The 22,582-nt window shown below is 32.0% G+C and overlaps 4 protein-coding genes across 5 annotated transcripts; 1 reads left to right on the top strand and 3 right to left on the bottom strand.

Moving 5' to 3' along the window:
• Window positions 1-1,059: 1,059 nt before the first annotated feature.
• On the top strand, window positions 1,060-5,058 carry LOC115721358 (aberrant root formation protein 4). Its single transcript, XM_030650639.2, has 14 exons — window positions 1,060-1,319; window positions 1,401-1,577; window positions 1,904-2,053; window positions 2,176-2,248; window positions 2,671-2,846; window positions 2,930-2,989; window positions 3,145-3,295; window positions 3,378-3,437; window positions 3,524-3,795; window positions 3,909-3,980; window positions 4,082-4,159; window positions 4,284-4,481; window positions 4,571-4,622; window positions 4,708-5,058. The coding sequence occupies exons 1-14, from the start codon at window positions 1,194-1,196 to the stop codon at window positions 4,929-4,931; spliced, it is 1,869 nt and encodes a 622-aa protein (XP_030506499.2). The 5' UTR covers window positions 1,060-1,193; the 3' UTR covers window positions 4,932-5,058.
• A 1,865-nt stretch (window positions 5,059-6,923) lies between these two features.
• LOC133034636 (AT-hook motif nuclear-localized protein 2-like) lies at window positions 6,924-8,465 on the bottom strand. Of its 2 annotated transcripts, none has more exons than XM_061109844.1 (5): window positions 8,039-8,465; window positions 7,781-7,929; window positions 7,544-7,681; window positions 7,296-7,463; window positions 6,924-7,214 (listed from the first exon to the last, which is right to left on the bottom strand). In XM_061109844.1, the coding sequence occupies exons 1-5, from the start codon at window positions 8,130-8,132 to the stop codon at window positions 7,062-7,064; spliced, it is 702 nt and encodes a 233-aa protein (XP_060965827.1). In that variant the 5' UTR covers window positions 8,133-8,465; the 3' UTR covers window positions 6,924-7,061. The 2 variants fall into 2 exon arrangements, with proteins under 2 accessions (XP_060965827.1, XP_060965828.1); XM_061109845.1 differs by having other exon boundaries at window positions 7,544-7,599; window positions 7,879-7,929.
• Window positions 8,466-14,344: 5,879 nt separating this feature from the next.
• LOC133034633 (uncharacterized) lies at window positions 14,345-15,960 on the bottom strand. Its single transcript, XM_061109829.1, has 3 exons — window positions 15,749-15,960; window positions 15,522-15,553; window positions 14,345-15,352 (listed from the first exon to the last, which is right to left on the bottom strand). The coding sequence occupies exons 1-3, from the start codon at window positions 15,861-15,863 to the stop codon at window positions 14,564-14,566; spliced, it is 936 nt and encodes a 311-aa protein (XP_060965812.1). The 5' UTR covers window positions 15,864-15,960; the 3' UTR covers window positions 14,345-14,563.
• Window positions 15,961-19,560: 3,600 nt separating this feature from the next.
• LOC115719215 (uncharacterized) lies at window positions 19,561-22,188 on the bottom strand. Its single transcript, XM_030648167.2, has 5 exons — window positions 21,989-22,188; window positions 21,820-21,866; window positions 21,608-21,733; window positions 21,379-21,525; window positions 19,561-21,285 (listed from the first exon to the last, which is right to left on the bottom strand). The coding sequence occupies exons 1-5, from the start codon at window positions 22,077-22,079 to the stop codon at window positions 19,882-19,884; spliced, it is 1,815 nt and encodes a 604-aa protein (XP_030504027.2). The 5' UTR covers window positions 22,080-22,188; the 3' UTR covers window positions 19,561-19,881.
• Between the last annotated feature and the right edge of the window lie 394 nt (window positions 22,189-22,582).

Here is a 22,582-nt window from a genome sequence, read left to right as displayed (position 1 = left end):
ATTTTGGACTCTGTATTTTGTAAAAGTTATTGATTGGACCCTCTTTTTTATTAAATGACAAAATAGACTTTGTATTTTTTCAAAATAGTAAAAATAGGACCCTGAGCTTAATTTTTGACAAATTTTTTTTGAATGAAAATAAATTTTATTAGACAGAAAGATCCGCTAAAAAATGGACTGAAGAGCAAGGGGAACATCGCTCTCAGTAAAACAACGACCTGACCAATAACAAGCACCACGTGCCATACAGTGCGCAGTTTTGTTACCATACCGTTTAACATGACTAATAGAAACACTACTTAAAGAAGATAAAATAGATTGGCAATCTTGAACAAATAAACCAAAAATAGAAGGCATAGATACCGAACTAAGAATAGCTTGAACAACTAAAATACAATCCATCTCTAAAATGACATTTGACTTGTTATTCCTCTTTATCCAACTAAGTGCCTCTTTGACACTTAGAATCTCTGCAATCTCAGGTCGACAACTGACAGAAGAAATAGTTGAAAACGCCTCAACTATTCGACCATCACAGTCGCGTGCTACAAATCCAGTACCAATCTCATTTGTATCTTCAAAAATCGCCCCATCCACATTAATTTTTAACTATCCAGCAGCCAGTTTGGACCAGTGGTCTCTTGTGTCAGCGCGATTGGAAGCCAGAGAGACCGAGCCCAACCGCTTAGATTGAGCACACTTTTATTGTCGAAGAGTGGTTTGAGCCAGCCAAACAACCTCAGCAGTACTACAACTTTTACCATTCCAAAGCATATCATTCCGAGCCTTCCAAATTGTCCAACTAACCATGACAGCTTCTTCAACCAACCCCATATTACCTACTGCCAACACTTCCATAAACCAATCAAAAAAATTGGTTGCTGCAGAATGACCAACACCTAACTTGAAGAAAATTCTTAACACGAACAGATACAGAAAATATAAATAATTTTGTTGTAACACCTTTAAATCAGATTATTATTAAATTTTATTTTAAAAAAATTAATTAGGATTCTATTCATACCATTTTAAAAAATTCAGAGTCTATTTTATCATTTAACAACACAAAAATTCCAATTAATAACTTTTAGAATTTACCTTGTTTTAACAAAATCAAATAAGCTGTGGTTTGCAATTTCCAGCGCCACAGTGGAGAGTGGAGATTGCTTACTCATTTCAATTCAAAATCCACAATGTCCACGAAACCCATACACGACGAACACCTCTCGTCATCGGAGGAGGAGGAGGAGGAGGAGGAGCTTCTTACACCTTCAACCTCCTCCTCTCGTCTTCATGAGATCCTTAACTCAGTATCCAATGTAAGACCCTTTTTCTTTTCTTTTTTCTAGCTTTCCACTTAAAGCTTGAACTTGATTATCATTTTCTTTTTCATTGAATAGTCTGTTGAAGAAGGAGACCCTGAACAATCTCAAAATTCGGTGGCAGATTTGATTGACTTCCTTAATTCGGTCTCTGATGATGCCCTTTCAGACCCAGATAACGAAAATGCCAAAAACAAGGCTTTTCATGTTCTCTCACAACTCCACCATTATGTTTTTTCTCCTTCGTTTGACGAGGTTTGCTCTTTGGAAAAGTTCCCTTCTTTAATTTCATCTTAATATTTGGGTGTAAGATTTAACATGTTGTTGGTGTTAGAAATTCTTTAACAATATGCAAAATCAAGATTTCATTTCAGAGACAAAAATATTACAGCATATTATTATAAGTGTTTAAAAATTGATCAAAGAAAAGCTTTGATGATTCAAAAGGAAGAAACTTTAATAGCCAATATGACCCACAATTACTAAAATAATCACTTTATTTCGATCAAATTTTAGATAGCAATACACTAATACATAGGAGCTAGGATTTTAATCCAACAGTTGGGTTTTGGCTTGGACAGGCAACAGTTGATGCACTTTCGTTTGAGCTGCCTAAAGCAGCTTCAAGATTTGGAGGGGTCTCAGATAAATGCTTGGTCATTGCTGGTAAAGTGATTGACCGGTTTGTGTCATTGTGTAGTCCTCGAGAGATGCTTCCCATTCTCTGTGAGGTATGTTGTTTTGGGATTGATAATTGGAATAGCTTAGCTTAGCTGGTAAAGTAAGTTTATGTTAATACTTTTGTTTTTATGGGTCTAGTGTTTTGCTGATAGTTTAATTGTAATTGGAGCAGGCATTAGATTCCCCAAGTGAAATGAACAGTGGTTCTAGTTATTTTGTCCCTCTTCTAAATGGGCTTTCTCAAGGTAATAAGGATGTTGATGTTAATTATTAATTTGTTGGATACGTTATTGTTCTGATAATGTTATTGCTTGCAATATACTTCTACTATTAGTCTTGGTTTTTTTGTTCCCCCAAATTCTATTCAATTAAACTTGTTGACTTTTAGTTTCTTGTTATTATCACGCTTATATGTTGCTTTCTGGACTAAGAGGAATTCAAACTAAGTCTTCTTTTTTTGGCTCGGGTCATTGTTTCGTGTTCAAATTAAGATTTGTTGCTGTCTGTTGTTTTTTAACTCGTTCAACTTATTTATCATGTTGCACTCGATGGTATGAATTTACTTTGAATAAAAGATGCCAAAACTACTACTCTTATTGTCATCTGCTTTGTGTTTGGACATGCATGATCCTGGAAAGTTAATGAAAATATTCTTCTTCTGTTTCAGTTCTTATATCCATTCAGAAGCGGCACTTTGAACAACTAAAAACGGCAATCCCCATTGTTGTCAAAGTTTTAATGGCTGTGTCTTCAGAGTTTGACAATGACTGTACAGAACTGAAAGATCTTTATGATGGAGCTTTGAGTATAGCGAATTCAGTACATTCAGTTTGCATAAAACAGGTCTGTTAGTGTTTAAAGGATTTATTCACTGATTTTTCACCTAAATACTATAAAGGTTTGATTGTGTTTTGGTCCATTTGCAGGAGGGTAGTGTAAATGAGAAGATTCGTGCTCTACTTGGCCTATATGTCCTGCAAATTATGGTTGACATTGCTGCATCTAGCTGAAGTTCCCTTTCTGCTGTTTGTTGTTTTGATATATTAAGTAGTGAAAGAATTTCCCGTTTTGGCTTTTTTTATATTCACATCTTTTACCGTACCTGAGGGAAAAATCTCATCTGTAAAGTATATATTTGCAGGCGCTGGCCTCAATCAACATGAATTTTATGGTGTTAAGCTTGCAACCCTTGGTAGCACAACTATCAAGTTTCTTACCTTATTGTGGTTTGTCATATCTTGGCTTAATAACTGGATCTGATGTTGACAGAATGATTGGCATTGCCTTTGAAGGTATGCTTATATCAATTCGCTATATTCTTCCATAGGCTTTGCTATTTATTGACATTTTAACCCTTTCTTGTGTACCTTTCAGATGATGTAGATGAATATGTGAGTTGCTTGTCTTATGTCAAACATGGCGCATCCTTTTCAGGTTCATTTATGCAAAATCATCAGTTTTCATTGTACTCTATTGCCTATTGCTTAATGTCTTCTCCTTTCTCTTGTTGCTTATTGAAGTGATTTGGGGCCATATTTCTGAAGTGGTTGTGACGGCTGCCAAGGAGGACTTGGGCGCTCTTCATGTGGAACTTCAAGATGACCACATGAAAAGGTGGGAAGCTATTGGGATGTTAAGACATATACTTAGTTATCTTCTGGTGCCATGGGAGTTAAAGAAATGTGCCATCAACATCTTGATTTGCATTACAGATGCAAATAATTCTCAGAGGTGTGATGAAGAACAGACTGACTGCACGTCTTATATGCCCAATCTTTATTCTGCTCTGCAGGTTTGTATCTCCTCATCTTGGCTATATCCGTTAGGAATGTCCCTGTAGGTTGTTTCTTATGTTTATTCGGAGCAAGACAAAATCTCAAATTCTTCTCCAAAAATATGTTTCAGGCTGTTCAACAGGTTATCATGTTTGCGAGTGAATCAGAGTTACGGAGGAATGCCTTTGATGCATTCAAGAGGGTAAGTAAGAATTTCATATTTTTAATGTTGTGATGTTGCCAATGACCGATATCACAATTCTTCTTTTTCTTAATGCTTACTGTTTTGCCATTCATAACCAGATACTGGCTGATGTTCCCACTTCTCAGAGGTTTGACATTTTAAAAGCTTTGATCAAAAACAGTGACTCTTCGTCGATGGTACACCTTTCAAACCAGTCTTTGAATTTATTCATTGTAATATGAATTTTCCACTTTGGTAATTGATTGTTCAAGTTGGGTTTGAAGCTTCATTTCTTAATGTGGTTCTTTCACCATTCTATAGATTGCGATTCTTTTAGACGTTGTCAGAGGGGAAATGCAGAAGAAAAACTGTCTAAGACCAAATGATAACGATATGAACAGAGAGAATAAAGCACACCAACTTTCCCCCTTTTGGAGTGCCAGTGTTCTCGAACTGGTGGAGTTTGTTTTAAGGCCTCCCAGGGGTGGACCTCCTCCCCTTCCCGAGCATGGTGATGCGGTATTTCTCAACCTCCTTCGTATAAAAGATATAATTTACTCTTTTTCGCCATTATAAACTATGTTTACATATTCTGTTGTATGGTACAGGTTCTATCTGCGCTCAACTTTTACCGATTTGTGTTGTTAACAGAGTCAGAAGGTAAAATGTTTGAACAAACCCCACCAAACAAAATACTCTTAATTGAAAATTGTTTGATTTTGATTTTGGGTTATGAACAAAACAGGAAAAACAAACTATACTGGAATAGTGTCTAAAAACAATTTAGAAAAGGCATACAACGAGTGGCTTCTTCCTCTAAGAACTCTGGTGAGTGGCATAGAGGCAGAGAATAATAAGGGCGATCGTGTTCAAACAACGGTTGACATTCTTTGTTCTCTAAACCCCATTGAAATGGTTTTGTACCGTTGTATCGAGCTTGTTGAAGAAAAGCTTAAGCAATCTACTTAGTTGTTTTATTACATATTCTTTTCCTTGCATTGCATTACAATGAAGGACAGTTGGTTTTAATTACATTACAAAATAATGTGTTTGAATTTTGTGTCAATTTCTACTAATTCCATTGTTTTATTTATAATCTTCGTTTATTTTATCATTTATGGCTTCATGTTATTGTGTTGTTATGTAAAAATTAACCAGAGAATTTAAATGTTCTATAAAAGAACCAAAATAAATGTAGAGAGACAAGGAAACATAAAATAAATTTGAATAAATAGAATTTTTGCTCCATGAACTATGATTATTGTATTTGTAGTTTTGTTTCTTGAATTTTATGTTGTAAAAAATCTTTTTGAACTGCTTTCAAAAAAAAAAAAAAAAACTTTTTGAACTAAGCAAATTGTTGCAAATATCTCTTTTTAAATACATTATGTTCATTTTTTTAAATACATGTATAATTGTTGTCTAAGGGTTTATTTAATCACTAAAAGTTAATTTTTTTTTACATTTACTTGAAATATATTTTATTAGCATGAAATATACAAAAAGTAATTTTAAGAATACACATATATTCTTATAATTATTATTAGATTGTTAGTTATATATATATATTTTTTTTTGACTCTTGAACTATGTTAGATTAATATTATATTTGTGTTATATTTACATATTGTTTAAAGAATTAAGTATAATGTAACTATAGGAGGATAGGATATTCGCAGTAATTTTTATAGTTTAGAAAAAAAATTTGCAATAGAGAAAAGTTTAAAGAACAAAATTCTAAAAAATTCATAATTCGAATTCAGGGAGATAAATCCTGTTTATTCAATGTAATAAATGGGAATAACAAAATTCTATACTAATAAATTTACTATATTAGTCAATGTATATATATATTAAATTAAAAATAACTATATTAGAAAGTAAATTCTGAAAAGTTAAAAAATTTAGGTCCTTTTATCAGTAAAAAAAAATCCCTTCCATTAACGAAAAAAAGAAAATTTAAATTTATGTATATAGAAACATTGCTATAAGTGGTGTCTAGTATTACAACTACGATGTGTTACTTTATAATAGATTAATAATAAATGATGTGAGACTTGATAACAATAAGTATGGCATGTGTTTGTTTATTTAACCAAATATTAAGAAATAAAAAAGAGAAAAATAAAAAAAGAAATGGTCCTATTAAGGTCGGCCCAGTGAACCATGGTGGACCCAGGTAGCACCGGCCCGTTATCCTTCCACTGCCGAGAGCGGGAGGTATTCGCTGCTCTGTGAAGCCAGCCTCACGCATTATCCTCCACTTTAGGAGCCCAGTGGGCCAGACTTTCGTCCAAACCACAAGGCCCAACTCCCAGCTTGGAACGGGCAGGCCAGTAAACAGCTAACACTGAATCCAGCCCACTGAACCAACCTAATGTTCCATTTCTCATATGCCTCCACTTGGATTACAGGCCCACGCTACAAGACCCGGCGAGTAATGTTGTTTTCTAAGCTATCATATACTACTTAGCTTCCATCTTCATTTCCCATGTGGGACTTATTGTAGCTAAACTCTTTGCCTCAGATTAGCAAGAAATGACAATGCCTATATTATATATGCAACCGAAACCAACAACTAATTATTCAATTCAACTAACAAAATAAGACATAAAACTACAAATTAGATCCCTTTATTGGTTGTTAGACTTAGACATGAAAGAAACTAAGACCATAAAAGTTACTCAAACTGTCAACCTTTTCATTAGTGTGTGTTGTTTTTCTAAAGAGCATTTGCTAATGCATAACATAACATCCAATCTAAGACTGTTCATTAATAAAAGAGGGGGAGCTTTGAGCTTCGAGATTTGGTTGGCGGTTTTCGGGTTTGTTCTCCATGGGATTGAAAAGTTTTGGTGGATGGACACTGCTGCTATATCAGGTAACAAATGCCCGGATTGGACCCTTTTGCATTGTTTCATTTTATAGCAACCAAATGGTCATTTTACCTTTTCTTGGCTATGGCATGTAATAATATGAAACAACTCAATAGAAACCAGTAACAAAGTTTATACATGTTCACAACACAACAATAAAACCAGTAACAGAATTACATACTAAGACATCTATTTGATCACTTATGAAAAGATTATTAAAGCACTATATTGATCTTTGATGAGTAAACTTATCATAATCTTCAACAGGTGTATCATTGCTTACTAATTCTGCCAATACTTCTCCTATAGATGGTGATGGTGATGAAGCACCATCAAATGACATACCAATCTCTCTTTTGAAACTCCCAACAAACATCTGACACATGAAAACAATTTCATTATCATTACTTAAACCAAAAATTACATGAACAAAAAAGTTGATAATGTCACCTAATACCTTAATAGTTGTAGCAGCTACTAATCTTTGTACAACTCCACCAAAAACCTCTCCTGTTTCTAAATTGATCAATAAAACCTTCAATGGTATTGCCATACCATAATTCTCAGGACTATGATCTGAATCAAGTTCTACTGTCCAAGACAAAGATAGAATTTTAAAAGAACCCTACAACAAATCAAAAAAATCAATGAATTATATTTTGATTAAAATCAAGAAAACCAAATTGTCATTTTCTCATTACTTACCAAAAATCTGTGGTATTTGGTATAGTCATCACAATTAATAATGTCTACTATTGATACTGTCCCATTAGCAGAAAGAACAGTCAATAAGGAATTTGGTGGATAATTCAGAACAAAACTGTTCATTATGCTCACAATGTCCTAAAAATAACACACAATAAATTCAATATAATTATATAACATTTCCCAATTTTCATTTTTACTAATATAAATGAATAAAAATTAGTTATTAGTTATTACCTGACCCTTAGCTAGTAACAAAATCAGAATGATTATGAAAAAGATTAACAAGTTCTTGTCAAAGATTAATAACAAGATTGATTTGTTTAATTTAATACCATCATCTGAAAACATAGGCTGCTTATCTTTATTTTGGAAAGGTGAATTTCCTAAGTAACATAACAAGAGACACAATTTCAGAAAACATATCTATATAATTTTAGATTAGTAAGAATTCATAGTTTGGTTTTCTTGGAAATTAATTAAGAAAATAGGTACCTTTTGGTGTTCCTTTAGGTGTGTCTCTTGATCTTGGTCCATCTTCTTCCATTTCCATAGCCTTTGCATTATGATTATCAGTAGCCATTTTCATTAATTTGTTCTGACTCTGATCTCTCTCTCTTTCTAGTCTATTCAACGTCCAAGAACTATAAGAGTAGTGTAGTGAATTGTGTCTTAATTAGAGACATTTCTTAAATATAATAGAGTAAATATATAATTAAGATAATTGTGTTATATTTGTTAGAAATCAGTAGAATTTATGAAGCAAAAAAGTTATTAATTGTGTTCTACAAAATTTATTAATTTGACCATGTATTTTATAAAAGTTAGGGAAATTATCTCATATACTATTTTTTTTAACTTTTTTTTTTCAAATTTATGGTTTGGATTTTTAAAGTAGTTTCTCCAGTGGTTTCTATGTGGGTTGCTATATGATTTTTGGTTGCGATTTAGGTTGCTCTGATAGTTACAATAAGGGTTTCTATATAGAATTCCGTAAAAAAAAAAAAGTGTAAAAATAAAAAAAGCCCCTAAAAGTTATTTATTGAACTCTTTATTTTGTTAAATGATAATTTGGACTTAAGATTTTTTAGAATTGTACAAAATAGTACTCTGAGCACAATTTTTGTTAAAAAAAAACTTAATACTAACCTGAGCTGGATATGTTATGATTAGACTGGTTACATGTTTTGCGTTTGTTCATCCTAGAAAGTAACTTAAAATTGATTATATTAAAGATAAATTGACGAAAATTAAACTCATGATATTATTTTGTATTATTTTAGAAAGATAAATGATAAGGGATATCTTAAGGTGTCAAACATCACAAGACGTGGCGTACCGATATTGGTGCATTTTAATATCAAGTTCAACACATTTTAATTTAACAAATGATATGAGAAATCACTAACCGATTATAGGACATCACATTTTAAAGTTTAATATTAAATCTTTTTAGTATCATTTGATTAAATTTGTTAGCCTATATAACCACATTATATTTAGTGTTTTTAGTACTTTTTTAGATTTCAAAAACTTAGAAACTCTAAATTAGTAACTACTTAGTATTATTCATCTTCTTCTTCGCTTTTTTTAATTTTGTTTATGTTCTTATTTTTTTTTTTTATGAATGCAATAATTATGAACATGATTTTCATGCATTAATTTTTTTATTTAGGGATTAATGGAGTCACTTTAATTCTATTTTATTTTGCCATGATGTTCTATTGATTTCTTCTTCTTTATTATAATCTACATAATTTATGTTTAATATTTGTGAATACTTCATCTCTATTACTATTTGCATGTTTTTATGATTTCAATTCGAGATTCGAGAGATGAGAGTTGAATATGCATTCGAGATTCGAGAGATGAGAGTTGAATATGCTATAGTTGTATAGACATAAGCTACATATTGGACAAGAGTAGCCATATAACTTATGTAGCAAATACGGTTTTTATTCTTAATGCCTTTTATATGTTTAAATTTATCACGGATACGTAAAAAAAATTTATATAAATTGAGGTCTTATATCTTAAAAAAGAATGGGATTTGTTTTAGTTAACCCGCTATTAAAATTAGAATAAAAAATGGTAGAACGAACTAATAAAATAAATAAATTGACAAGTTGATGAAATTAACACCCTAGATCCTATTATTGATATTCATAATCATTGTTTGCTTACTTTAATTTTATAGTTAAATTGTTTTCCTAATTTTAATAGTATTCTTTCAATTTTTATTTGCTAAATAGAAAGTAGAAAAATAATTGTTGGTACTTAGTAATAGTTTTCGATACTACTCATGCTTGTGCACTATTAATACTTGAAATGAGACACATACTTGCGTTATAAATTCCCCTATCATAACACGATGCATTACCAATTATATAGTTATCATTAAATGTTAATACCGACAGAAACACTTTAATTATGTTTTTCGTCATAAAATACTTTAATAGGTTCTGCTGCTGCTAATTCAGGAATGAATCCGGGTTCATTCTGATATCGTTTTGCTAGTGCTAGGTGTGCCTCCAATAATAATTGTGTTGGTGCTGGTCTTTGATGGAAATGGAGTTGATGAGATTGATATTGATCTAGTAGTTGTATTAGTGACTGTTCTATTCTTTTAAATTCTTGTTGTTGATATTGCGATAGTTGATCATATGGTAGAAATAGTTCTGGTCTTTGATGATATTGGTATGGTTGAAATGGTACTGGTCTCTGATGATAATGGTGTGGTCGAAATAGTGCTGGTCTCTGATGATATTGGTGTGGTGGAAGTAAGTGTACTGGTCTTTGATGATATTGGTGTGGTGGAAGTAAGTGTACTGGTCTTTGATGATATTGGTGTGGATGAATTAAGTGTACTGGTCTTTGATGATATTGGTGTGGATGAATTAAGTGTACTGGTCTTTGATGATATTGGTGTGGATGAATTAAGTGTACTGGTCTTTGATGATATTGGTGTGGATGAAATAAGTGTACTGGTCTTTGATGATATTGGTGCTGTTGAAATCGTGCTGGTCTTTGATGATATTGGTGTTGTTGAGGTAAGTGAACTGGTCTTTGATGATATTGGTGTTGTTGAAATAAGTGAACTGGTCTTTGATGATATTGGTGTTGTTGAAATAAGTGAACTGGTCTTTGATGATATTGGTGTGGTTGAGGTAAGTGAACTGGTCTTTGATGATATTGGTGTGGTTGAGGTAAGTGAACTGGTCTTTGATGATATTGGTGTGGTTGAGGTAAGTGAACTGGTCTTTGATGATATTGATGTGGTTGAAATCGTGCTGGTCTTTGATGATATTGGTTTTGTTGAAGTAAGTGTACTGGTGGTGCCTGAACTTGATGATGGTTTGGTGCTTGTACTAATGCAGGGGCTTGGTTTGGTGCTAGTGCTGGTACTGGTGCCAATTCATGTGGCCGAATTAATGCAGGTGCTGGTGCTCGTGCTAAAGCAAGTCGTAGTAGTATTGCTTCTATTGGCAAATGTTCTATTGCAGGTGCTACTTGTGCTGCTGCTGGCACTCGTGCTAATTCAGGTGCTTGTACTTGTGCTGCTGCTGGCACTCGTGCTAATTCAGGTGCTTGTACTTGTGCTGCTGCTGGCACTCGTGCTAATTCAGGTGCTTGTACTTGTGCTGCTGCTGGCACTCGTTCTATTGCAGGTGCTACTTGTGCTACTGCTGGCACTGGTGCTAATTCAGGTGCTGGCGCTCGTGCTAAAGCAGGTGCCACTTGTGCTGCTTCTGGCACTGGTGTTAATGCAGGCGCGGGCGCTGGTGCTAATGCAGGCGTTGGCGCTGGTGCTAATGCAGGGGCCGACGCTGGTGCTAATGCAGGCGCTTGTACTTGTGCTGCTGCTGGCACTGGTGCTAATGCAGGTGCTTGCACTGGTGCTCGTGCAGCTGCCAATTCAGGTGCTGTTGCACATGCAAGTGAGGGAGCGGGTGCTTGTTCTCGTGTGCATGAGGGTGCTGGTGTTGCCATAGGGGAGGACACTGTTGTTGATGAGTGCTTACCATTCTCATCATCACTATTAGCAATGATCTGACACATTATAACATCATAATAGAGTTACTTAATTGGATCATAAATTAGTAAACAGAGGATTCAAATAAATGAACAATAATTAATCAAAATCAATCACCAGTTGAGTAGGAGTTTTAGCAGTAATTAGCAGTTGTGCAACTCCCCTAAAAACTCGAGAAAACTTTGAAGTAGACTCATAATCAGACAATGTAACATTCACAGTTACTTCTTCACCAGCTTTGGTTGAACATGTCAGAGATACAATTTGAAACAAACCCTGTAACAATAATTCATCTTATTTGATAATAAATAATCAAAATTACTAATTAAAAAACAGGGGATAGATTGTAACATGCCTGGGCCTTAAATTGAGACATATCATTACTAATAATGTCTACAAAAGACACTACGCCATTAGCACCAAGAATGGTCAACGATTCACAAGTAGAAGCCAATGTTTTTATTTTAGTCACAATATCCTACAAATTAATACAACAAAATTAATTACATAATGCATACATTTTGATGAAATGATTATTATATATAAACCATATTATTATTATTATTATTACCTCACCCACATTTACAGTTACCACATGACGAGTCAAAGATTTCAAAGCTGTGTACATACATATCCACACACACAAAAAATCAGAAATGAATTAATTCAAAAAGAATATATATAATCAAGAGAGAGTACTTGTTGATATATATTTCTTTTCTTGAAAAGATTAATTTATGATGATGAGTAAAGAAAATGAAAGATTAATGACAGAATATGTACATAATTAAAACATGAACAATTAATAAAGTAATAAATTAATTATGTAAATACCAGAATGATGAGTAGATTGGCTGGGCAAAAATGCATTATTTCTTGGTGGAATAATTATTTTCTTACTATTACTACTCTTGTCTTCTTCACTACCCATTTTCTTTTCTTGTTTGATTGTTAATTAGTGTTTTAATTAATTCTCTATTATTATATATAGAGAGAGGGATTAGACAATTAACCGACTTTTTATATGTATGAAGAAAAACCAATTCATTAAAAACTATCACTTCTTCCTTGTTGGTATATATAGAATTTTGGATGATTCTACATGTTCCCCTCTAAAAAATATGCATTAATTTACCCATATTTATTTTGTCATTTAGAAAAAAAAAATTGTCTAATTTTTTCATAATAGTAAACATTATAATTATTTAAGATATTCTATAAAATTCAGAAAAATTCGAAATAATTTACAATATAAATCAATATTCAAACAGTTTATTTCACACGTGTATAAAATAAAAAAGTTACTTATACAATAGACTCTTTGAACTCTGTTTTTTATGTGTTAAATTTTTACGAATTTCTCAAAATTTTGTATAATGTCTTAAAAAATTATAACATATACGACTATTAAGAAAATTAGATTAAATTTTTTTTTCTTAGATACAAAAACAGATAAATGTGCACCACTACACCCTTTTTAAAAAGTACGTTGTAGAATTTTCTGATATAATTTTGCTTGCTTTTAGGGTGCACTTTAAAAATGGGTGGGTGTAGTAATGAAGCTTTTTGTAATTTTTTATATGATATTATGTATTGTAGTTTTTGTTTTGAGTTTTTTACCATTAAATTTTCTCAATTATTATTTTATTTTTAGTAACATTTAAAGCTCAAAATTTGATGGTAAAACCTTCTAAATTATTGAACTAGTAGTAAATTTTAGGTGTCATCCATTTTAACAGTTAACTACCAATATAAATTGTTCATATGTACACTTTTGTACATGTATCACAGATACAACTAATATGATTAGTTAAAAGATATAAAAATTATTTCAAAATTTATAATATTTTTTATTTTTTTAAATATTTTATATTTTATTTTTATAATTTTATTTAATTTCAAAATAAATTTTTAAAATACTTTTTAATTAATAATATTAGGTGTATCAATATAAATACGTAATGTGTACAAGAGTATATACATAAGCAGTTCATAGTGACACTTAACCGGACGACACTTTAAATTTACTACTAGTTCAATAGTTTGGAAGGTTCAAGGATTAACGACCTCTAATCCACGAATTAATATTATTATGATAAGACTGGAAAAACCTCTTTTGTTTGAACCCTAAAATTTGTTTGAGCATTCAAAGAATGAGATTCTAACCAATTCGAGAATAAACAGTATAAACAAAATAAAACAAAAAAAAAAAGTGTTTCTTGTATTGAATGTGCGTCTAAAGTTATTACAAGAGTTAAGTTCTAAGCCTTTACAAGATTGCTTGAATAACTAAACAGCTAGACAGGACTAGGTTCACTAATAGTCATAACTGAATGCTTAAAGGAAAAGGGTTAAGGATCACTCCTTTTTAACAATTAAATTCATGATTGAACATATACAAAATAAAGGATTGAATATATAGTTTATGTTGGATTTTTTTTTTTAAGTAGAAAGAATGGATAGGAAGTAACTCATAAATTGTCAATGAGGTGATTATAACCTGCATTTTCTAAATGCATGAATCACTCTTTTCTCATTTACTAGAACAAACTTAGTTGATAACATTGAAGAATGTTCATTGAAAAAGTTAATGGCATGTTTATTATTTGCCAAAAAAAAAAAGATATAGCAAAAAGATTTGACTATTTGAGATATCTGATTCATTGTGTTTAATTGTTCTATGAAACAACTCAATAGAAACCAGTAACAAAGTTTATACATGTTCGCAACACAACAATGAAACCAGTAACAAAATTTACAAGACCAACTACAGTTACAAATTAACAATAATAATATGATTGCATGAAAATTAACATCATTGCTCAGTTGTTCCAACATTTACACAAAAGTCTTCATATTTGGAAAATTGAAAACAGAACAATTGAAAATTGTCACAATGAACAAAACATATACTTTGGGCCCAAATTGATTCTATAATAATTTGCAATGGTAAAAATGTTAGTATATGTATGTGTTGTAGCTCAAGATTACGAAAAGTAAAGATCCCAATCTGTGATTTCATCATCATCATCTGGTGGTAATGGTGCTGGTGCTGGTGGGTTTTGATGTACAATTTGGTCTTGTATTGGAGCTGGTCTTTGATGATCAAATGGTATCTGATATTGTAGCTGTTGTTGTTGTTGCTGTTGTTGTTGTTGTTGTTGTTGCTGTTGTTGTTGTTGTTGTTGTTGTAATTGTAGTCGCTGTTGTTGTTGTAGTAATAGTTGTTGTAGTAACTGTTCTGTTCTTTGATAATGATGTTGGTGTTGTTGAGGTACTACTACTAATCCTAATGCTTCTGCTCTTAGATGATGAAATTGGTGTTGTTGAAGTAAGTGAACTCGTGCTGCTGCTAATCTTTGACGAGAATATAGCAGTAGTTCTCGTGCTTGCTCTCGTGTTCGTGTTCGTTCTCGTGCTCGCGCTCTTGCAAGTGCGCGCACAGCTGCAGATGTCAATTGAGTTGCTTGTTCTAATGCGTGTGCTCTGTTTGGCGCTAGCGCTGATCGGGGTGCTTGTGCACGTGTGCGTGCGCGTGCGCGTGCGCGTGCATTTGCTCGTGCTCGTGTGCGTGCAGTTGCTAATGCCAATTCAGTTGCTTGCTCTAATGCAGATGCTCTGTTTGGTGCTCGCGCACTTGCGCGTGCGCGCGTGAGTGCGCCTCCAGATGCCAATTCAGGTGATTCGGGTGCAGGCGCGGGCGCGGTTGCACGTGCCAATTCGGGTGCTAACGCAAGTTGTGGTGTTGCCATATTAGAAACATCTTCTGTAATGATCTGACATATTACAACATTATTATAGTTATAATTATTTATTAGTAACATATCAAGAATGGTAATTAAAATTTAGTCACAATTCATACACATTAATACAACAAAATTAATTATATACATTCATTCATGTAATTAAAATTTAAAACAATTAATGAAACCAGATTATTATTACCTCATCTACATGAGGACTCAAAGATGTGAAATCTGTGTATAAAATCCACACAAGAAAATGAATTAATTACAAAAGAACTAATGTATAATTAAGAATTAAAGATTAATTAATGATGATGAATAAGAAAGAAAATGAAAGATTAATTAATAAAGAAGATATAATTATTAAAGACATGGAAATGCAACCATTATTAATTTTCTTGGATAAAGAAAATGAAAGGTTTTTACCAATGGTTGATAATGGTTCTTGTTCTTCTTCTTCTTCTTCTTGTTCCAATGGTTCATCTCTCAACCAGAGATTAATTAAGTCCTCTTCATTATTTCTACTACTAGAAGAATCCATTTTGATTAATTCTTTGAATATTAATCTCTTCCCTAATTAACGTACTTTATTTGAATTTGTTATCACTACACTCTTATATATAGTACTTGTAATTCTAATTATGATTATAATCTTTCCCCAATATATATTGTATTTATTTGTTTTTGTTAGTTTGTGGCTAGTAAATGGTAATTAGTAATGAGTTAATTTAGTAATTAAGTCAACTTACTTTCACGGTTGACTCTTTAATTTGGTAGTTAGATTAAGCTTTTTTAATTTTTTTTTTTTATTAATGTTCCTTAAGTCTTTATATATAAGTGAAATTTTAAGAGTCACTTACTTATTATTAGAGTAAGATCTTGAAGAGACTGCCTTAGTTAGTTACATATCTTTGGGTTAAATATTCAGAAATTACATTGAATTATTAACCAAGAAGCTTTAAAATCCTTTTTACTCTCCTAGTACATGAGCAATAAAATGATAATACATGAAATAAAGAGCTTTAAATGTAAAAATAGAACATCATAATTAATTTATAGAACTTCAATTGAGTGCTAATAAATTATAGAATAATGCTTAAGTAGAGTTACAAAAAACAAACATCTGTATATACAGATATTTTTTTTTTTCAGTGTCAAAATTATTATTTTATATTAATTCTTTTATATTTTTTTTTTTTGAATAATTTAGTAACCCCTAATAAGAAAAGTTGCTAATATTTATTAAAAACCATACTAATAGAGTCATATATACAAACTGTGGTAAAAAATTAGTATTATTTGATTAATTAAGTGTACAATCAAATATATTTAAAATCTTAATTTTATATGTCCAATATATTCATAATATTTAATCTCTAAGTTTCACTATATATCAAAACAAAAATAAAAAAAAAATTGCATGTAAGATACTTTATTTAAAGAGTTTTTAGTAAGAGGCTTAAGGATCCACAATGTTGAATATTAACTAATTTTCTTTATTAGGGGTCACTAAATTATTTTTTTTAAAAAAAAAAGAAATAAAAATAATATAAAAGGAATTAATTAATTATTAGTATTAAATAATAAAGTGATACATAATGAAAAAAAAATGTCTATATGTAGAGACATTTTTCGTGACTCTACGTAAACATTTTTCTAAATTATAATTAGAATAAAAAAAAATTACCCCTAAACCTTACCACTAAAAATTATGTCTTATTTATATGTGTGTTAAATATATTTTTAAATTTTAGAGAGTTATCGAAAATTAATATTATGTTACATTTTGTCAATTTCTCAGTTATTTATAATAGGCTAATTAAGATTTTTGTCTACTGAACTTTGACATGTACCAAATTATGCTCCTAAACTTTTAGGTCGTTAAAAATGCCCACTGAACTATTGAGATTGTTGGATTTAAAGACTTTTATCTAAATTTTTTCAATTTTACTATTTCAATGATTGTTTATGTACTAAATCATACTTCCCAGACTTTGATATCAACCAAATCATGCCCCTCAAACTTTGACATGTACTAAATTATGACCCCTGAGCTTTCATCCATATTAGACTTTTTTACTAAAATTGAAAAAAAAGTCCTTAAATCCAACAATCTCAATAGTTCAAGGGGTATTTTTAATAACCTTAAAAATTGAGAGGGTATAATTTAGTACATGTCAAAGTTCATAAGTAAAAATCCTAATTAGCTGTCGTAATATTATGTAATTTAGTGTTCTACCTAAATAAATTGAAATAAAAAAAATATTTTAATTTAATATTTTTTAATATACTCAATTTTAATTTTTTTTCGTTGGTAATGAAATTAATTTTAAGTTTCAAGATTTTTTAAAGAGTTTAGTTTACAAGTATAACTTTTACATGAGATTTTTATTATAAATTAGTTTAATTTTTTATTTTTTTATTTTCCAGTCACATAAGTAATTACATGGATGAACATGTTAGTATATTATCAACCAAGTCATACCTTTTGTGATTTTTACTAATTAATAAAGTTAAGACGACATTTTTAACAATGTAATATATCAGTTTTATTCTTTAACAAAAAATCTTATTTTTATTAAGTTAAGTCAGCGTTATTAACAACACTGATATTACATATGGCACAATTATATAAGTGACAAAGTTTATGAGTAAAATATTTTTTTTATTTTTTACTTAATATCTTAATTGTCATTGATCCAGTTGTTACAGTCAGAATTTACAAAAAATATTCTTGTAAGTTTGAGCATATATCTGTTGAAAGTTCAAAAAAGAAACTAAACAGATAAATTTTATCCAAGTTAGCATATCAATTTTTTATCGGAGTATATTTGATTCATTTGATTCGTACGTCGGATAATGAGGGTTTCAAAACTTAACGCCTATTTCCAAGTGTGTAATCTTTTATTATATAATGAAAATAAAAAAAAAAATTATGTGTACAATATAAATCTTTACACATATTTGTTTCCATCTTTTTTTTAATCCTTATTATCTTTCTAGTAATTATTTATATCAATACTAATGAATGAAAAATAGTTATTTCTATTGATTATTTGTGAAATGTATGTAGAATTAAAAACTGCAGAGCATAGAAATCAGTAACAAATTGACTTGGTTAGAACTATTTTTCGATTCAATTTGAATTAATTTTTTGTAGTGATGAGGCACAAAATAATCACAATTGAGGTTGAGAAAATATATTACTTCTGTGATTTATATTAATTTGTGAAAATGTTGGTAAAATTAGAAACTACAAAAGAAAAGAAAGAAAAATTAAAAAAAGAAATGGTCCTATTAAGGTCGGCCCAGTGAACCATGGTGGACCCAGGTAGCACCGGCCCGTTATCCTTCCACTGCCGAGAGCGGGAGGTATTCGCTGCTCTGTGAAACCAGCCTCACGCAGTACCCTCCACTTTAGGAGCCCAGTGGGCCGGACTTTCGTCCAAACCACAAGGCCCAACTCCCAGCTTGGAACGGGCAGGCCAGTAAACAGCTAACACTGAATCCAGCCCACTGAACCAACCTAATGTCCCATTTCCCACATGCCTCCACTTGGATTACAGACCCACGCTACTAGGCCCGGCGAGCAATGTTGTTTTCTAAGCTATTATATACTACTCAGCTTTCATCTTCATTTCCCATGTGGGACTTATGGTGGCTATTGGCTAAGCTATTATATTATATGTTGAACTAAAAGATTATGAAGCATTACAGGTGATACTATATTAAAGCAGAAAAGGAAGACTAATTATTCGATTCAACAAACAAAATAAAACATAAAACTATAAATCAGATCCCTTAGTTGTTAGACATGAAAGAAAGTAACACCATTTGTTGTTTTTCTAAAGAGCGTTTGGCAATGCATAACATAAGCCATGTGTATTCTCATTTACTAGAACAAACTTAATTAGTTGATAACATCCAATCCTAGACTGTTCATTAAAAAAAAAGTGGGGGAGCTTTGAGCTTCGAGATTTGGTTGGCGGTGTTCGGATTTTGGTACTTCTCAAGATGTTTCTTCTTCACTCACTTTGTTCTCCATATCATAATGCCCGGATTGAACCCTTTTGCATTGTTTCATTTTATAGCAACAAAATGGTCATTTTACCTTTTCTTGGGTATGGCATGAAATAATATGAGATATCTGATTCATTGTGTTAAATTGTTCTATGAAACAACTCAATAGAAACCAGTAACAAAGTTTATACATGTTCACAACACAACAAAGAAACCAGTAACAAAACTGCATACATTGCTTTATTAATTCAAACCAGTAACAAAATTACATATCATCATTTCAACTATATATCCAACAAAAACTGTTAACAAAACTACTAAGACGTCTAATTGATCACTTATGAAAAGAATATAAAAGCACTGCTTACTAGTCTAATGACAATATCAAAATTCCATTCACTTTGTAAAAAGTTCCAACAAATTAGAATATGTTTGATGTTGAATTACCAGTAATAACATTTTCTTTGCCCCATATTGATTCTATAATTTGCAATGGTAAAATTCTTAGTATATGCAATGTACTGTATGTCTTAAAGATACTAGTCTATGTGTTTGATATTACTATCATCTGGTGGTAATTGTTGTGGACCTTGTGGTGGTCTTTGATGTTGGTGTAATTGTTGTTGTACAATTTGGTCTTGTTGATGCCGGAGTTGGAGTTGTTGTTGTACTTGTTGTAGTATCTGTTCAGGACTTTGATAATGAGATTGGTGGTGTTGAGGTAGTACCGCGAATCCTGGTGGTTCTGGTCTTTGATGCCTGTAATTGAATGGTAGTTGATGACATTGGTGTTGTTGAAGTAAGTGTTCTGGTATTTGATGATATTGGTGTTGTTGAAGTAAGTCTTCTGGTAGTTGATGATATTGGTGCTGTTCAAGTAGTGCTTGGCTTTGAGGATATTGGTGTTGTTGAAGTAAGTGTTCTGGTAGTTGATGATACTGGTGTTGCTGAAGTAAGTGTTCTGGTAGTTGACGATATTGGTGTTGTTGAAGTAAGTGTTCTGGTATTTGAGGATATTGGTGTTGTTGAAGTAAGTGTTCTGGTATTTGATGATATTGGTGCTGTTCAAGTAGTGCTTGGCTTTGATGATATTGGTGTTGTTGAAGCTCTAGTACTCTTTGATGAAGGTTTCCATTTAGAAGCTGGTTTGGCACTTGTACTACTACTCCTAATTCGTGTTCTCGTGCAGCTGCTGGTGCTAGTGCTAATTCAGGTGCGTGTACTAATACAGGTGCGGGTGCTGGTGCTGGTGCTGCACGGGCTTGTGCTTGTGCCAATTCAGGTGCTTGGTTCGGTGCTAGTACTAATTCGGGTGCTCGTGCCAATTCAGGTGCGTGTACTAATACAGGTGCGGGTGCTGGTGCTGGTGCTGCACGGGCTTGTGCTTGTGCCACTTCAGGTGCTTGGTTTGGTGCTAGTACTAATTCGGGTGCTCGTGCTGGTACTGGTACCATTTCAGGTACTTGTACTAATGCAGGTGCTTGGTTTGGAAATAGTACTGGTGCCAATTCAGGTGCTTGTACTAATGCAGGTGCTGGTGCTAGTGCTTGTGCTGATTCGGGTGCTTGCACTGGTGCTCTTGCTGGTGGACGTGCACGTCTGCGTGTGGTTGTAGGTGCTGGTGCTTGTATTGGTGGACGTCTGCGTCTGCGTCTGCGTCTGCGTCTGGTTGTAGGTGCTGGTGCTTGCACTGGTGCTTGTATTGGTGGACGTCTGGGTCTGAGTCTGAGTGTGGTTGTAGGTGCTGGTTCAGCTTCCAATTCAGGTGCTTGGTTTGGTGGTGTTGCTGATTCAAGTGCTCTTGCTTGGTTTGGTGGTGTTGCTGATTCAAGTGCTCTTGCTTGGTTTGGTGGTGTTGCCAAAGCGGACACAGTTGTCAATGAGTTCTCACCATTCTCATCATCATCATCATCATCACTAGTATCAATATCTCCTATAATGATCTGACACATTATAACATCAAAACATACTACAAATTCAGTAAACACAGGATTCTAATAAATCATAAACAACTAATTAAAGTGTCATTCATTCACCAGTTGAATTGGATTATCAGCAGGAAGTAGCACTCGTGCAACTCCACCAAAAACTTTGAACTCTGAATCAGACAATGAAACATTCACACTTGCTTCTTCACCACCTTCCTCCATTGAACATGTCAGAGATAGAATTTGAAACAAACCCTGTAACACAATTCATATTTCATTTGATATAATCAAAATTATCATGATGAGGGTTTGATAGTTAGTAGTTGTTGAAACATGCCTCGTATTCCATAGGAGCAAACATATCATTGTAATGAATGTTGGCAGTAGACACAACGCCATAAGCAGCAAGAATAGTCAAAGATGGACAAGTTGAAGCCAATCTTGTAATTTCACTCACAATATCCTAAAAATCAATTACAACAACTCAATCATTATACAATATAATACAATCATAATGAATTTTCAAATACTATGATTACTAATTATTACCTCACCCACATTTACAGTTACCACACGAGGATTCAAAGATTTCGAAGCTGTGTTTATATATATCAACAAAAGAAACATCATAAAATGTGATTAAGATTTTTCTTTTTCTTGAAAAGATGTTTAATTAAAACATGAACAATGAAAGTAAGATTATATAATTAAAACATACCAGAATAATGGTGAGTAGTTTGGGTAACCAAGGAGGTTGGTTCTTGTGTTTTTCTCTTAGTGCTTCTTTTTCTTTTACATTTCTTGGCCATTTTCTTTTCTTGTGTACCTTATCAAGTAATTCTAAAGTTTCTAATTTTAGTTCTCTATTTATAATATATATATTATAGAGATTACAGAGATCAAACAACCGACTTTTGATACATACATTTTTTGTATAAAGAAAAATTGATTGAATATTGTGGAGCATTGCCTTTTTTTTTTTTTTGGTAAATTTATTTGTTTTAATTTTTAAATAAATTTATAATGTTTAAATATTTAAGATTATTTGGGATCAATAAATATTTAAGGTAGTATTGACACAAAAAAAAAAAATAAAGAGAGTGGAGTGGAAATTTTTCTTTATTTTATTTATTTATTTATATATAATTTTTATAATATTTAAATAATTAAATTTATTTGGACCGATAAACACTTACACATGTCACAATAGTAGTCCCACGTGCATTGATTTAAAAAGTTTAGTCACAATACTTTTTAGTAGAAATTACACAATATATATGAAAATTATAAAAGTTTATTTTTATGGCATAAA

The sequence above is a fragment of the Cannabis sativa genome, chromosome 2, assembly GCF_029168945.1.
Source record: "Cannabis sativa cultivar Pink pepper isolate KNU-18-1 chromosome 2, ASM2916894v1, whole genome shotgun sequence".
Taxonomy (NCBI): domain Eukaryota; kingdom Viridiplantae; phylum Streptophyta; class Magnoliopsida; order Rosales; family Cannabaceae; genus Cannabis; species Cannabis sativa.
The sequence above is the reverse complement of the archived record's forward strand: the minus strand, read 5'-3'. Positions and strand labels throughout refer to the sequence as shown.